The sequence below is a fragment of the Canis lupus genome, chromosome 33, assembly GCF_011100685.1.
Source record: "Canis lupus familiaris isolate Mischka breed German Shepherd chromosome 33, alternate assembly UU_Cfam_GSD_1.0, whole genome shotgun sequence".
In the NCBI taxonomy this organism is placed as follows: Eukaryota; Metazoa; Chordata; class Mammalia; order Carnivora; family Canidae; genus Canis; species Canis lupus.
Genome location: NC_049254.1, coordinates 11,836,785 through 11,853,316, shown reverse-complemented (window position 1 = coordinate 11,853,316; position 16,532 = coordinate 11,836,785). Strand labels below are relative to the sequence as shown.

Below are 16,532 nucleotides of genomic sequence, written 5' to 3'. Positions count from 1 at the left end.
TAGAAACGGACTCAGTTTCTGTCTGAGGTGAACAAATTAAATTTTTACTTTACTTCCTAAGAATGATTTCTGTCCTGGCTGTTTCATACCATCACACTTTCATACAGAGCACCTGCTGATGGGGATGGCAGTGGATTTTTTGATTTTGAAGTGCATCAACTTCAATTCTTTAGTCCTATAGCCCTGGAAGTATTTAAATGGAATTATTGTCAGTGCTGCTTTTACAGATCAATGAACGGAGAAGGACAACGGTGTAAAAATAAGATAGAGCCTTAGATTCCGTTTATTTCTTGACTTTAAAACAGTCTAACAGATGGTTTAGTAGTTAACATATACTTCGAATGTGACTAAACATAATTTTCTCATGCTTTACAGCTACATTTTCCGGTTAAGCTGCACCAGATTGGGACAGTGGGCCATTGGCTATGTGACAGGGGATGGCAATATCTTACAGACCATACCACATAACAAGCCCTTGTTTCAAGCCCTGATTGATGGCAGCAGGGAAGGATTGTGAGTATGAGAAATGGGAGTGAGGGTGCTTATTATTCACCAATTTGAAAGATAGACACTGCTTTGCAATGGAGAGAAAAGATAGTAAGGCTGATGATCTGGCTGTTTTGGGTTTTTTTCTTATTTCAAGACTCAGAAATGGAGTGCTCCTTAGTTTTTATCGTTCATCTCTTAAAATAGTGATTTTAAGGTAACTGATTTGAATTAAATTGTATATGACAGCCAGTCAATTCCAGCATCAGATTAGAACACGAGTTTGTATCTTTTATGGGAGGAAAAAAAAAAGGTACTTAAAAGTAGTTTCAAATAGATGAAAAAGCTTATTAAGAAGATAATTCTTTAAAATCACAGACTTCTGTTGCTTCATGTAACCCTCCTTTTTATTTGACTAGATTTTCCTTTTTTTTCTTACCCTTTTCTTACCCCTTTCCTTCCTTTTCTCTTTGTATCTTTCTTCTTTTGATCACACTGATATCCAATCCCTATTCCAGAATTATCTGTTATTAGCTGTATTCAGTTTAACTTAAGCTATGCATTTTTAAAATTTTAAAAATAGGTAAGTTCTCCTTTGTCTTTCAGAGTAAGAATGACTTTTTTTCTTCCACACAGTTTAAATAATCTGATAGGTGCCTTCCTGGTAAATATCTCTCATTTGTTTTAGTCATGTGCCATTCCCTTCATCTTTTTGTTCTGTTTCCTGTTCTATTCTATTGTCATATCATCAAGCTTACTTTTCTTGCCCTTTGCCCTTACTGAGTGACTTAGAGACAGACGGCTGTTCCCTTATTTGCTGTGGCACAGATGGTGATAGAAACCTAGCAGGAGAAAGTCCACAAGAGTTAGCAAAGAGAAGAAAAATTACACCTTTTCTAAAATAATTGCAAGAAATAAAATAAAAATGATAGGATATATGTGAAGAAAAATGCATTTCTTATAAGTTGGGAGCTTTCAAGAAATAGTTACGTAAAAATTGTGCGGCAAACTGGTAACAAGTATGTATATCTGTTTCTTTAACTTATCATAAATTTGGTCTCCTCAGTTATTTATACCTTACTTGTAACGCATCTAAAGATTCATCTATGTAGCTTTTGATTCACTGTGATTACAGGATTTTGTTTTTAATCGAATGTGCTGTAAGGTTTTACTTTATAAATCGAGGTTACAAATGTAAATGGGGTAATCGAGGGTACAAATGTAAATTTGTACATGTGGTCATTTTGATACAGTTTATTTATATGTTTATAATGCCTTCCATCTATTCTTGAAAAGCTAATAAAATATTATTGTAATCATTAGTTTGGCCTCTGAACTCCTATGCAAATCAGATGTTAATATTTACATACACACACCCCTTCAGAGGCAATTAATTAGTTGAACTTGAACTTCAGTGATAGATTACATTAAAATAGGTCAGATTAACATTTTAATCTTATTTAAATCTAGGTCATATTTTTAGATTATATTAAAATAGATATTATTACTGTAGACAGGGTTTTTTCCCCCCGCTAAGATCAGTAAAATGCAGGATATTATCGGGCCCGTCTATCATCAGAGTCAGCTGTCTTTTCCTTATAGTTAATGCAATATATTATGACATAGGTAATAAAGAAGTTTACTTCCATAATCAGCTGAGATTCTTTATTCCTTCCCTGCTTTAGAGAGGGACTTCTCAGTAGCATCCTGGTTCACTGAGGAGGACAGTAATCACTGAATTTCCCCTTGCACATTAGATAGACCCTTTTAACCTTTCCTCTACCAACCTTATTATCGTTTTTATAATATTTCAGTTTTGAATTCTTCATAGAATTTCTCTATGTTAAGCATGTGGTGAACAAAAATGTTATATAATAACTTAAAAACTGGCCCTTATTTAGGATATAAAACGAAAGTTACTTATCAACTCTCACTTATCACTCTTCATTTAATATTTGTAGAACTTTACCCCTGTGGAAACACTCTAAATTTGTCATTTCAGATGTGGTCAACCCTTTCCTAAATTGTAAACAACAAAAACAAACAAATAGAAATCTCACTGATTTGTTCCTTACCCCATGAGAATTGTCTGTCCTCTAGGTTCATTTTTATTCTGTATTACTAGGAAAATTTGAACATTCATGAAAATATTTATAGACTATGTAAGGATAAATATTTTTTGTTACTTCACAGAACAGTTTTAGTATAGTTTTGCCCCTTAAAATAATGATCACAGTAGTATTCTATTCTGAATTTTTCATTCAAACTATCTAGAACAGAGAGCTACCAAACAAAACTAACTGTATAACTTAATCGGTCAACATAATCTAGTAGTAATATTATCATTTTTTCAAAATCTAAAGCAGGTATTTACCAACAGAATAAACTTCATTTTTAAATGAATGTCTGAATGAATAAAAGCTTTTAACAAGATGGTCTCCTTACTGTAACTTTGAGTTCTTATTTTAATTCTAACAGTGGAACCTCAGATTTATAAATGATTTTGTGTGTGTAGCTTGATTTGAAGTAAATGAAACATATAATTGTAGCATTTTCTGATTTCTTTAAACGTGTGTGCACATGTCTGTGTATGTGTTGACGTGTGTGTGTGTGTGTGTGTGTGTGGGTGAATGGAAGGTGAGATGAGAAGACACGATGGGAAGCTGGAAAACAGGAACACTGTGGAGGTGTCTACATAACTTTTGTAGGAAATTTGTGGGCTTTCATTTCGTTTTTCTCTTGTGTTATTAAGCATGGTGGAAAATAATGCACCTAACAGTAACTGTGCTTCACATGAAAGACACAACCATTGCAAGTAGGTGTACATTCAAAGTATTTTGGAATAGAGCATAAATGACAAGAAAAATAAATTTTTAACTTACCTAAAGGACATACAGATAAAGGTATTTAACTAGACATAGTTGCTTAGTGGCCAAGTCCATATTCATTATGTATTTCTCATATGAAAATGATTTCTAAATTTTTAAATGTCTTGAAAGTGACTTATAATATTATGGAAACAGTGGCCACACAGGTTCTTGATATAAGTTACATTAAAAGGAAACTTCAGCATGTGGGTTTGAATATAGAAAAATCTGATTAATGTGAAATGCACTTAAAAATTGTTTTTATGGTAATAAAGTTTCTGTTTATAATCCAGCTATCTTTATCCTGATGGGAGGAGTTATAATCCTGATTTAACTGGATTATGTGAACCCACACCACATGACCATATAAAAGTTACGCAGGTAAGGACAATTTCTGGTAACATATTTATAATTGTTAAGTATCTAATGCTTTTGAAATAAAAAACTTCCTCTTATAGTGTAGCTAAAATTATTAGTACAGATATTTTTTGCAAAAGATACTTTGAGGAATTCTAAAAGTGTTTGAGAAAAATACATTACTTTCTCCATTTTTTTGGATAAAAATTTCTGTTGTTAACATTCTTGCTTCCAATATAATATTGGCACTTATGCAGATATATAGATAAATCCATAGGTAAGTATATAGATATGAAGAGAGAGCCATAGGTTTAGAAAATTCCAAAGAAGATTAGAATAATGATATGCATTAGCTTTTAGAGTCAAATGAGTACTTGAAGCTTATTGAAGATAATAAATATATTCTTATAAATCCATTGTTGGCAGCCTCATAGATTGAATGGGAGTGTAAATTGATAAGCCTTTCTTGAGGGTGATATTCAGTAATTATCCAAATCCAAATAAAAACATTTTTGACTCTGGTTTCTGTATATACCCCTCACATAGATGCAGAAAGATCTGTACATTGGGGTATTCACTTTAGAATTTTTTCTAACATGAAAAGTTAGAAACTATTTAATCATAGGTTAAATAGTGTATTCATATTGCATTATATCGTAGAATCATTAAGAGGAGAAAGGTAGCTCCACATACTCCTACGGGAACTTCGGCATCTTTATTATATAGAAAAGTTCCATTACTGAAAGCTCAATTATGTAACATTTCATTTTGTAAAGTTATATTACATAAGTTCAATTTCTGGAAAGAAAGAAAGGAAGAAAGAAATTACCATATATGAACATATGAATATACTTTTTAAAAATAAAAACTAAGAAATACCAAACTGGTAATAGCACTTAATTAAGGAGGTAGGAGGGTTTGGGGAGTTAGGAAGAAGATGAAAGGGAGAACCTGACTATTTTATTTTACATGGAGTCTAGTTTTAAAGTATTTTATAATTTATATATTTTTGTGCTTTGTATCACAAATAAAAATCTAATAAAAAACAGAAATTATAGATTTTGGGGAAGACAAGAGGTAATTTTAAATTTTATTTTGAATTCTCCAGATTTAGTGGTCTTGGTATTATTGTGTGAAGCATATTTTTTGACATATGTACAGTTGATGGACAGTTTTTAAAGTATACCATATAATTGACATTGTTTTACTCGTGTAGTAATTATGTTCTAATACATGTAAAAGGACACTCACAAAAGACGGTTCCTCTTCATAGAGTCATGGTATAAATATACATATTCTGGAGTAATACTCAATTAAATTTTATAAATATTTGATTAACTTACCACTTAGGTTCCATTGAATTCTGCCGTTGTAATCTTAGCTTACTGTAATTTTTTAATAATTGCAAACCAGTCTTTTGGATGTCATAACAATATAAATCCTTAGCTATTATTTTATTTTAGGGACTTCAATGACTTACAATTTATTTTTAATTGCTTTAGATTTATTTTTCATCTTGATCCATTCTCATCCTTTTTCTTAATTTCTTTAAAAATTATACAGTCATACATACATACTTCATGGCAGACGCAGCTTACATAGAATGCGTATATGTGCAAGTGTATCCTTGTATATATGTACTTTTTTCTTCTCATCAAGATTGTAAGATCTTTTGGTAGACTAGGAGTTAAATATTGTCACTTATTTATCCTGCCCAGCGCCAGGTACGTAATAGGCATTTACTGACTGAAACATTGTCTCCTTTAAATGAATTTTTATTTCCATAATTCCCTTTCTTTGTATCCCTATTAATTTTTCATAATTTCTTTACATGCACTGATGTATTTGTGTCTTCTTTATGACATAGATCTTTCCAGTATTTGGACACCAAGATTTTTACTATGCCAAAATGTTCAAAACTAGTATATCAAGAGAATAGATGTTTAATAAAGCATTTTTGGTTGCTGAAGTGATTCGTTTTCCTGACAGTGCTGTATTGGGAAAAGAATATGCAATTTAGAGATTTAATATAGAATTTGAGGAAAACAATCTAAACTTACTGAGCCTCAGGTATTTTTTTAATTCAATATATCTTATTATGCTTTGGAGACTATATGATAAATGTGGAACACAGCCCCTAGCATGCAGGAAGGTCTTGGCAAATGCTGCTTTTCTTCTGTTCTGGAATTTCTAACGGTAGTTAAGAAATAAAATTTAATGTTCAGTCAGTATCGTATATAAATATATACAATAACAGGTATGTATGTATGTATATTTGCAATTTTACAGTAAAATTAGATGAGTACTTACAAAGAAACTAAGGTTATTTACATTTTCTTTCAAAACTGTAAGTTTTGCCTTTTGAGTCAACATTGAAGCAAGTGCCTTCCCAAAAGAACAGTCCAAAACATTAAATAATCTAAAGTATTAAAAAAGATTATGCAATTGCTGATAAAATCTCACATCGTTTAAAAAATGACTTTGTAGACCAAATTGTGATTACCAATTTAAAACATGTCTTCAACGGTAACATTCTCAACAGGATCGAGTGTAAGGAATTTACTGTAAGTCGTTGTATTTGAGATAATTCAGTTTTAAGAGTTCATGTTAGAAATACATTAACACTGCCTTTTTTCTCCCAAATTGCAGGAACAATATGAATTATATTGTGAAATGGGCTCCACTTTTCAGCTCTGTAAAATTTGTGCTGAGAACGACAAAGATGTCAAGATTGAGCCCTGTGGGCATTTGATGTGCACCTCTTGCCTTACAGCGTGGCAGGTATGATCCAGGCTTAATGGGCAACACTGATGCCTTCCTTGTATCCCCTCTTACTATTTCTCTTTTCCATTTTCTTCATCTTAATGATTCAGGAAATGATCTGTTGAATGCTGTTTTTGAGTAGTTGTTTACAAAAATCTCGTGTTTGATTTTCTGCTTTATATAATTTCATTTTTCTTGCTGTGTTTTATGTTGTTTCTTTGGCATGTGTAATTTGATTTTAGGATTTAGTCATAAACAGTACCTCCATAACACCACTGATCTCAGAATGTCACTTATCAATATTTCCAACTCTTCATATTTATGTGCTTTATTGCAGGTCAGATTCTATTTATAGTAGGTCACATTCCGAAGCGAAATAAATGCTAGTGTATAAATCTTGTGTTGATGTTTCAACGAGCCCTGTTCTCCTGAGGAAGTGTGGTTCCTGTCTCACATATGCGTGCAGTTGCCTCCTAAGGCTAATAAAATAGGACAATCAGACGGGGAGAGTCTCCTAGATACTTAGAGATCTCACAGAAACAGGCTAAAATTTCCAATTTGCAGAAGCAAAATCTAAGACAAACTGCCTTCCCCTCTGAATGCAGGTATTCAATAAATATAAATTGATTTGGTGTTTTAGACTAAGACCTGGAGAACAACTGGTTTCCCCAAGGGCTTTCTTATATTTCTTTGTCTGTAATAGAGGTTGGGGTTTAAAAATGGATCTTCAGATAGATTTCCAGTTTTGAGTATTTGAAGGATTTACAGAATATTTTGATCAAGTCATTTTTAACTGTTTAACACAGTATTGAAGTCAATATTATTGATGGGGTTTGGAAAGCAAGTAATTACATTTTTCAAATCTTTTTAAAAAAATTTGCTATGTAGGGCTGCGTGGGTGGCTCAGCAACTGAGCATCTGCCTTTGACTTAGGGCCTGATCCCAGGGTCGAGGATTGAGTCCCACATCAGGCTCCTGCGTGGAGCCTGCTTCTAAACTCTGCCTATGTCTCTGCCCCTTTCTCTCTCTGTCTCTCATGAATAAATAAATAAAACCTTTAAAAAATAGTTTGCTGTTGAGTATATAATTGACATCCTTACCCTGTTCCTGAGCCCTCTCAGTCCTTGATCTTCTCTTCAACCCAGAGCCTCTGCTTTGCCTGTAGAAGGAAAGCCTCAGAGGATCAGGCAGGGAGAATGCAGACTCAGGGCCACTGGTACTGTTGAGCTCATTACTTCCTAATAAAATATAATGATTTTCACATTTCCACAATCTTACAAAAAGGACCTCCTTCTTCCTTTGGGGAGATTTGAGAAATTGATGAAGAAAAAGAGAAAGGACAAAGAAATGAATTAGAATTGATTTATGTTCTCTTTACTTTCTTTAAAAAAAAAAGATTTATTATTAGAGCGAGCAAGCACATGAACAGGGGGGAGGGCCAGAGGGCGGAGGAGAGAGACTCTCTAGCAGAGTCTGACTTGGGGCTTGATCCCAAGACCCCAAGATCATGACTTGAACCAAAATCAAGAGTTGGACACTCCACCTGTTGAGCCACCAAGGCACCCCCTATTTATGTTTTCAGTGTCATTTCTGAGCTCCAAGATATCTTTCCTATCTCAGTAAAAATTGCTCAATATCCCTATACTTCTCCTTTTCAGTATGCACTTGGTTTATATTTTACTTTAGCTTTTCCTTAATATAAATGCCCTAATTTCCCTTTATCCCTTCACATGGGGAATTTTGTAGAGTATAGGGAGAAGTTGGAAGAAGAGTGGTGCTCAGTGTGACATCACGCTGATTCTTAACGTCTAGGCACTTGATTGCTACATAAGTTATATTAATTGTTCTGCAGACTAAACAAGGTCTTTTTATAAATGACTTTAAGTAAGTTACTCTGGTAGAGAGAGAACTGTTTGCAAGTGGATTTCACATCAGTAGAAAGTATTACAGAGATACTCAGTGCCCGACTGACAGATTGGACTGTTAGGATGATTTGCTTTGCCTGAGACCCATTCAGTATCTTAGGAGAAATAGACACCAATTGTGTTTGTCACCCCTTTGGATTGACTTATGACTTCGGGGTGGTGTTACGGTCCTGATGGTACAGAGAAGCTAAAAACTTTGTATTTCTCCCAGAGAAAACCAGAGTTTAGGCTAGTACAAACTCCTAGTATTCTCTGGCCCCACGCGTGGCCTGTGTCTTTGGCCTCTCCTCCCGGGGCCTCAGTCTGGGAGCATGCGCATACGTACATGTGGCAGGATTTGCCATCTTCAACTCAAAACGAACCCTCGCGTTTGGAAGTGAAGCTGGTTAAAAGTCAGAAGCCCCCATTAGGTTGGCAAACCCTTTTACTACCAAAGATTATTGTTTAAAGCATCATACAGAATAGCTGTTTGCCTTGTAGCCCAGTGTAAGTAAAAGAGTGTGACTGAATATAAAACAAACAGATTTTATCTATTTTACTTTTTGTAGACTTCTCAAAAGGAATTTACGCTTTAAAATTTCAGGGACAGTACAGTACAGTGTCTTTAGTAAGTTTGTGAACTATTTGCAATAAATAGGTGTGTTATGTACAAAAGACACAGGAGCATTTCCCTGTTGCCAGAGCTGTATTATTAATCCTTTGTCCCTTACATCACCACAACTTTTCTTTATATTACTGTGCATTCTCCAAATGGTACAGTTCCTCTTGCTAGTGGCTAATTAGTTCCTTGATTCACTTCACAATTTTTCTTATTGGTCTAATGGTCTTATGTAAAGATGTGCCCAATCATATTTGTAAATTGTTAACATTTGCATTTTTTTCTTTATTACTCTGAAATACTTCTCAGTTTTACTTTTAGAAATTGAGGAAGTGCCTAAATTGCCAAGCACTGAAAACTTAGTCTTTGAGTAAAATTTCAGGAGAAGGTCATTATAAAGTAGTGGTTTACTAAGTGAAGTAGTAACTAAAAGGTGACAAATGCAAAAATACTCAGAAAGTTGAAATTGTACTCAACTCACACTCATGTTACTAGCAAATAATGTTATTATTTTCATCTGATCATAGGAATTTGTGAATAGGTTAATGAAAAATGTTCAAAAGCATTATTTTTAGCATTATTTTTTAACTCCTCCCGCACAAGAGGCTTTGCAAATAAATATTCTTCTGATACATTTTGTGTATGTCTCCTGTAAACTCTTACCTCGTTGTATTTGTATTGTAAACATTACATATTTACCTGTTTCTCTTGGAGAACCTAGTTTAGAATCCCTCTCTCCTAGCATGCTAGCTGCCTCCACAGTGGCAGGTATTCAGTAAATATTTATGGACTGTATGCTAGGTAGTGTAAAGAGAAGATGACTCATTACATGAAAAAGATGTTAAATAGATAAATTGTTGATATTGTAGATCAAATGTCTAGTTCTGATCTTTTTTTTTTTTGAAAAGCATCCATGATTTTTTTCAAAGATTTTTTATTATGCTCAAGACCTGAGAATAAATTCTAAGTGTTTTAAACCTAAGATCCATTTGTTCCATTCAGTAGCTGCTGGATGATTCCCTTCAACTTTTCACATTTTGATTTTGTCCACTTATTTTTGAGCCACATTATTTTACTTTTATTGCTTCCAATAATACTGGCACTAGGCTAGAGGCAGTAAAACTGAATTTCTCTTTATTACTTTTTTACACCAAGAAACGTGCGTGGTGATCCCTGGTTCAAGTTTTCTCTACCCTGAAAAAAATTGTTCTTAGGCCAAGGTTTCAGAATTCCAAAGGGATATTCCATAGTCTTTATATCTCAGTGGGATCTTAGTGGTTTAAGGAAGAGTCAACTTTTGAACATTTCCACTGTGGGATAACTTAAATATTTCTACCCTACATGTAGATGTCATGAAGTGGTGCTTCCTGCCAAACAACAGATCTCTTTGGGCTGTTTTCATATAATATGAAGAGCAGTGTTTGACAATCATTTAAACATGTTATTGCAAAATGCCCTCATTACTTAAAAAAAAAAAAAAAGAATCCATATAAAGTTAATCCACTTTTTTTTTTTTTTTAAGTTAATCCACTTAAAATGCATTTGACAAACCATTGGGATGCTAAAAACCTTATATGGTGGCCTCCATGAGCTGCTCACAGGACTTAAGCTGATTGATGGTGAATATGAGAAGTAAAAGAACAATTATTGAACACTTCCATAGTTCTGCGGTATATGGCCAAAGGTTGTATCTACCCTTGTAGATGCAGTGTGGGAAATATTGTATGACTGTGAAGTCTGGGTATGAGTACACACAGCAGTGTCTCTCTTTCTCAGTGTTCTCCTTATGCAAATGGGTACAGTGCTAGAGTTCATATTTTCTTACTTTAAAGCCATTGTTTTTGTCTGATAGGCTGGTTTATTTTTTCTGTAGAGAAATGATGGTTTTCAAACTTAATTATACATAGGGATGGATCACCATGGTAGAAGGCTACATGCATTGTCTTTTAAAGACTTTATTTACTTGAAAGAGAGAATGAGCACAAGCTGGAGCAGGGGCAGGGGTACAGAGGGCAGAGAGAGAACACGCTCCCCGCGGAGCAGGGAGCCCAACACTGGGCTTGATCCCAAGACCCTGAGATCATGACCTGAGCTGAAGGTAGACGCTTAACAGGTGAGCCACCCAGGCGCTCTGACATGGATTGTTTTATCCATCATTCGCCAGTGTCTCAAACCCATTTACTTATCCATTTATTTAGGAAACATTCCTGGGCAGCTGCTATGTCCCAGGTTCTGTACTAATCTCTGAGCTAGGAAGAATGCTAAGACCCAGGCCTGACCCTCAAGAAGTTAAAATTAAATCTGAAAGTTTTATAAAGGAGCATAGGATTAATAATAATTACTTGAAATGAACGTCCTGTTATCCTTCAAATTTAATTATGGATTCGAGACATCTTTTGTTACTTTCAACTACTTTGGTTGGGCATGCTGATTGGAAAAGGATTTTAAAGGTTGCATGTCTGCCAAGAAGCTCTGATAAATCACTCAGAGTCCAATCGGAAAGAAATATTAAACCCTGACCATAAAACATAATGTGTTCATCCAGTGTGCATTTTTAGCGAGTCATTCTTCACCAACTTTTCTTCCATTTGATGCCCTACTTTGGTTTAATTGAATTCATTGGAAACTAAAATTTTATGTAATTAACGGAAATCCTAAGAAATGCATGGTAGTGGTGTCAGTTAGTTGTTACAGGCGGCAAGTGGTTACCCTTTCATTTCTATCATAATGGCCCATTAGTCATGCCTCTGAAGAGGTGTCAGATACTTTTTTCTCCTTCTGAAACATCTGTGTTATTTAATAAATTGAATAAGCAAGCCAGAGTTTGCACAGAATACTAAATAAGTTGAATAATCACCTCTCTGGAGACATTCTTTGAAGCAGGATCACTCTGGGTGCGGCATTTCTGTTCTGTCTTTGCCAATAAAATTTGCAGTTTTCTTCCACTTCCTTGCTATTCCAGAAAACATTTTTCTTAACAAAACATTTGTCGTCTTTATCCAGAGCTGCTCCACACCTTTTTTTTATAGTTACATATTGCATAGCAGTGATGGTGCAGACTTACCACATTAGGTATAAAGGGAGGAGGGTCTGTTTTCATACTGTTTTCTTTTTATTTTTCCCCAGGAATCTAGAATGTGGCTTCTGAGCTTATGGACAGCATAGATTCTAAACTGTGTTCTCCACATCTTCTTTTCAAAATAAAAATGAATATATATATATAAATAAATATTTGTATATATATATATATATCAATTGGATGTGCAGCCTGGTTTTGAATTACTTCCAAGGACTTTAATTCAATTAAAAGTAAAATTAATTTATTCCTGTGATTATTTCTTCTGCGTCTTTTTCCAAATAGTTTAAAAGAAATCTGGAATATTCAAAATGATATTTCACAAAGTCATTAGATAAAAATCAGTAAGCCCTGTTTTTAATATGGAGCATGATTAAAGAGATTTATGGATGTCCTATATTTAGAGAGAGTAGTTGGGGAAAAAATATGTAGTTATCTGAGAGGTGAGAAGCCAGCTCACGTGCTCACATTTAAGGCACAAAGAAATAATCTTTTACTGCATCTTCCTCAAAAGCAACCAACCTTCACATTTCTAGCCTCAGTAAAACTTTTTAATCTTAGTACTACAAATAAGAAAATTCTGTTTGCCTTTAAGATGATTATAAAGTATTTCTGCCCTTGATTACATGTTGTGGTTTTTGGGTTTTTTTGTGTGTGGGTTTTTGTTTTTTTTTTTTTTTTTATAAATGTGATAAAATGTTGGAGCTCCTGTTTCGCTTTGGGAGTAATGTAAGGGCTACCTGAGTCATCCAGAAATGTTACAATCATTTTGTGAATGACAGTGATGCCAGTATGAATGAAAAAGAGAAGAACATAAAATCTGGTAGAGCAAATACTTGACTCTGAGTCCAGTGACTATATAAAATGCGGGCTGACCTTATCGTAAGGTGCCTGCACAGTAGCGGGTATTGGCACTTGGGAAAAGTTTCTGGTTGACTATAACAAAGGCCTTCCATAGATATTTTAAAAGTTGATTCCATTAAATGAATCATCTTTAGAATGGAAACGCATAAGCTTCATGCATTAACATTTTAAGTTGGACTCTAGCAACAAATATATTAAAAGCTCTTACTATGTAAAAAAAACGTATCCCAAGGAATACTCTAATTACTAGGACAAGTTTTTCATCTTCCTATTAAAAGCTGAAACTTTTCACTTAGAGCAAACGATATTTATTGATTACAGTAGTTTATTTAATTTTAAAATTTGCAATTTGAACCAAATAGTTACTTTTTTTCATTTTTGAATGATCAAGAGTGGGTAGCTATTTTAAACTTTATTTTTATTTTTTTTAATAAATTGATTTTTTATTGGTGTTCAATTTACCAACATACAGAATAACACCCAGTGCTCATCCTGTCAAGTGCCCCCCCCCCCAGTGCCCGTCACCCATTTACCCCCACCCTCCGCCCTCCTCCCCTTCCACCACCCCTAGTTCGTTTCCCAGAGTTAGGAGTCTTTATGTTTTGTCTCCCTTTCTGATATTTCCCACACATTTCTTCTCCCTTCCCTTATATTCCCTTTCACTATTATTTATATTCCCCAAATGAATGAGAACATATAATGTTTGTCCTTCTCCGATTGACTTACTTCACTCAGCATAATAGCCTTCAGTTCTATCCACGTTGAAGCAAATGGTGGGTATTTGTCGTTTCTAATGGCTGAGGAATATTCCACTGTATACATAGACCACATCTTCTTTATCCATTCATCTTTCCATGGACACCGAGGCTCCTTCCACAGTTTGGCTATTGTGGACATTGCTGCTAGAAACATCGGTGTTCAGGTGTCCCTGCGTTTCATTGCATCTGTATCTTTGGGGTAAATCCCCAACAGTACAATTGCTGGGTCGTAGGGCAGGTCTATTTTTAACTCTTTGAGGAACCTCCACACAGTTTTCCAGAGTGGCTGCACCAGTTCACATTCCCACCAACAGTGTAAGAGGGTTCCCTTTTCTCCGCATCCTCTCCAACATTTGTGGTTTCCTGCCTTGTTAATTTTCCCCATTCTCACTGGTGTGAGGTGGTATCTCATTGTGGTTTTGATTTGTATTTCCCTGATGGCAAGTGATGCAGAGCATTTTCTCATGTGCATGTTGGCCATGTCTAAGTCTTCCTCTGTGAGATTTCTGTTCACGCCTTTTGCCCATTTCATGATTGGATTGTTTCTTTGGTGTTGAGTTTAATAAGTTCTTTATAGATCTTGGAAACTAGTCCTTTATCTGATACCATTACCAAGTAGGATTTATCCCCGGGACACAAGGCTGGTTCAACACTCGTAAAACAATCAATGTGATTCATCATATCAGCAAGAGAAAAACCAAGAACCATATGATCCTCTCATTAGATGCAGAGAAAGCATTTGACAAAATACAGCATCCATTCCTGATCAAAATTCTTCAGAGTGCAGGGACAGAGGGAACATTCCTCAACATCTTAAAAGCCATCTACGAAAAGCCCACAGCAAATATCATTCTCAATGGGGAAGCACTGGGAGCCTTTCCCCTAAGATCAGGAACAAGACAGGGATGTCCACTCTCACCACTGCTATGCAACATAGTACTGGAAGTCCTAGCCTCAGCAATCAGACAACAAAAAGACATTAAAGGCATTCAAATTGGCAAAGAAGAAGTCAAACTCTCCCTCTTCGCCGATGACATGATACTCTACATAGAAAACCCCAAAGCCTCCACCCCAAGATTGCTAGAACTCATAAACTTTATTTTAACCTCTGTTATGAATCCAGTATTGAGGAACTCATACCCTACAAATAAGATGAAATGGCTTACCCAGTGTCACGCAGCTATAATTAGTGGATGTAGGATTCTAATTCACATGTCCTGATTCAGAACATCTGTGCTCTTTTTCTGATTTGCTGTTTTCATGGGTCTTACAAATTAAAACAGGAAGAGTCTAGATTAACCAACATCTTCTTTTCTTCTCATAAAAGAGCACCAAAGCCAACCATCCCTTTCACTCTGGGTTCTTTATTCTAAGATTACTATTAACTATCCTTATTCTTTTTTTAACAAGAAGTTATTGAATTTCTGTGGGAAATATTGTGCTCTGAAATGCTTAGTATGGACACAATTTATTCTCAGTATATGTATGTATTTTTCCAGTTATTTATAATTTTTCCAAGCATTACAAAAATGATTTATGGTAACTTCAAATCTATGTGAAATATAGCAAAATAACGTAAATTAGAAGTTACTGATACAGAAAGCACTCATGCACACACACAGTAAAAAATATAAAATGCATTCCAAAATGAGACTCAAGAAGTTGTACTTCTAATTCCAGGTCCTCTAGTATATTGAGCATGTAGGAAGCCATGAAGTGATTAACCTTAAAGCATGACCTCTAATAATTAATCATCCTGAGAGCAAATAAACTGTGCTGTATATAATGTGTATCTTAAAAAAATCAAAAAAGTTATTTAAGAGGTAATACCCATCTAAATAATATTTAATCAGAAAGAACATAGAAGCTGACCAGTACGTTAGAATGAATGATGATGATGGTGATATGATACTGATATTTATTTGGATTTTTACATAGGGTGTGAGTGGGGAATGGGTAATTTTGGAGGTGAAAGAATATTTTTTCTGTTTTTCTGTCAAGTGTTAATTTGTTCTCAGGTTCTATTCATACTTGATATCATTAACTGAGTATCAATGGTTGGCATAGGAGTCTGAATTATTTTGTCATGAGCATATTACATAGTTAAGTTTCAGATGAGTGTAGTACACTCATGGATAACTTCTGTATCTTTGGTTTGGAAGTAATTCTTTTTTAAGGAAGTAGAATCTACTGAGTTGTTAGAATGAATGGAATCCCAAGTACTTCCTGTTCACATTCTCAGAATATGAATACGTCAAGGACTAGAAAAGGAATTATTTATTGGTCTTTCTTCTTCATTGACATGTGTTCCTTGATCTTTCATTAACCATATGTTGACGGAAACATTATTTTAATTATTGAGGTACAATCCCAATGAGTCATATGCTATTGAAAACGTTCTTCGTGTGTATTGTCAGTCATCTGACAGAAACTAGGGCAGAATAATACCAAAGTGGCTCTATGGTGGGACTTAATTTGCATATGGCAGTAGTCCGTTTACAGAGAAAGAGTGATGGGTGAGGTCATATTTGTGTAAATACCATTAAGGAGACAGATTCAGCGTGATCTATGTCTGGATGTACATTTCAGCTGGGGTTTTGGGGGGGAGTCTTTGTTGTTTTTAATTGAGTCACGTTGAACTCTCAACAGAGGTAAAGCTAAACAGAGACTATGCTTTCTCATATATATTCGTAAAACAGCTACTTGAAAATACATGAGTGATTTGTACAGTATTAAACTTCCAGATAGCGGAGATGGAGAAAACCTAATTTCAGTAATAGATGAACTTTTCCTAGTCTTTTCCTAGGTGCCACGAAGATGCTATCATTGCCCTTCAAC

General features: G+C 34.7%; 1 protein-coding gene across 14 annotated transcripts in view; it reads left to right on the top strand.

Moving 5' to 3' along the window:
* The window catches only part of CBLB (Cbl proto-oncogene B), a 407,079-nt gene that overhangs the window by 315,103 nt on the left and 75,444 nt on the right, over nt 1-16,532 (top strand). For all 14 annotated transcript variants that reach the window (XR_005383232.1, XM_038582709.1, XM_038582710.1 and 11 more), the window contains 3 exons: nt 376-513; nt 3,647-3,734; nt 6,360-6,491. Coding sequence is in view for 13 of the 14 variants with exons in the window: in XM_038582709.1 (XP_038438637.1) it covers nt 376-513; nt 3,647-3,734; nt 6,360-6,491 (358 nt within the window). In the remaining variant the exon portion in view is untranslated. The remainder of the gene's footprint in view (nt 1-375; nt 514-3,646; nt 3,735-6,359; nt 6,492-16,532) is intronic.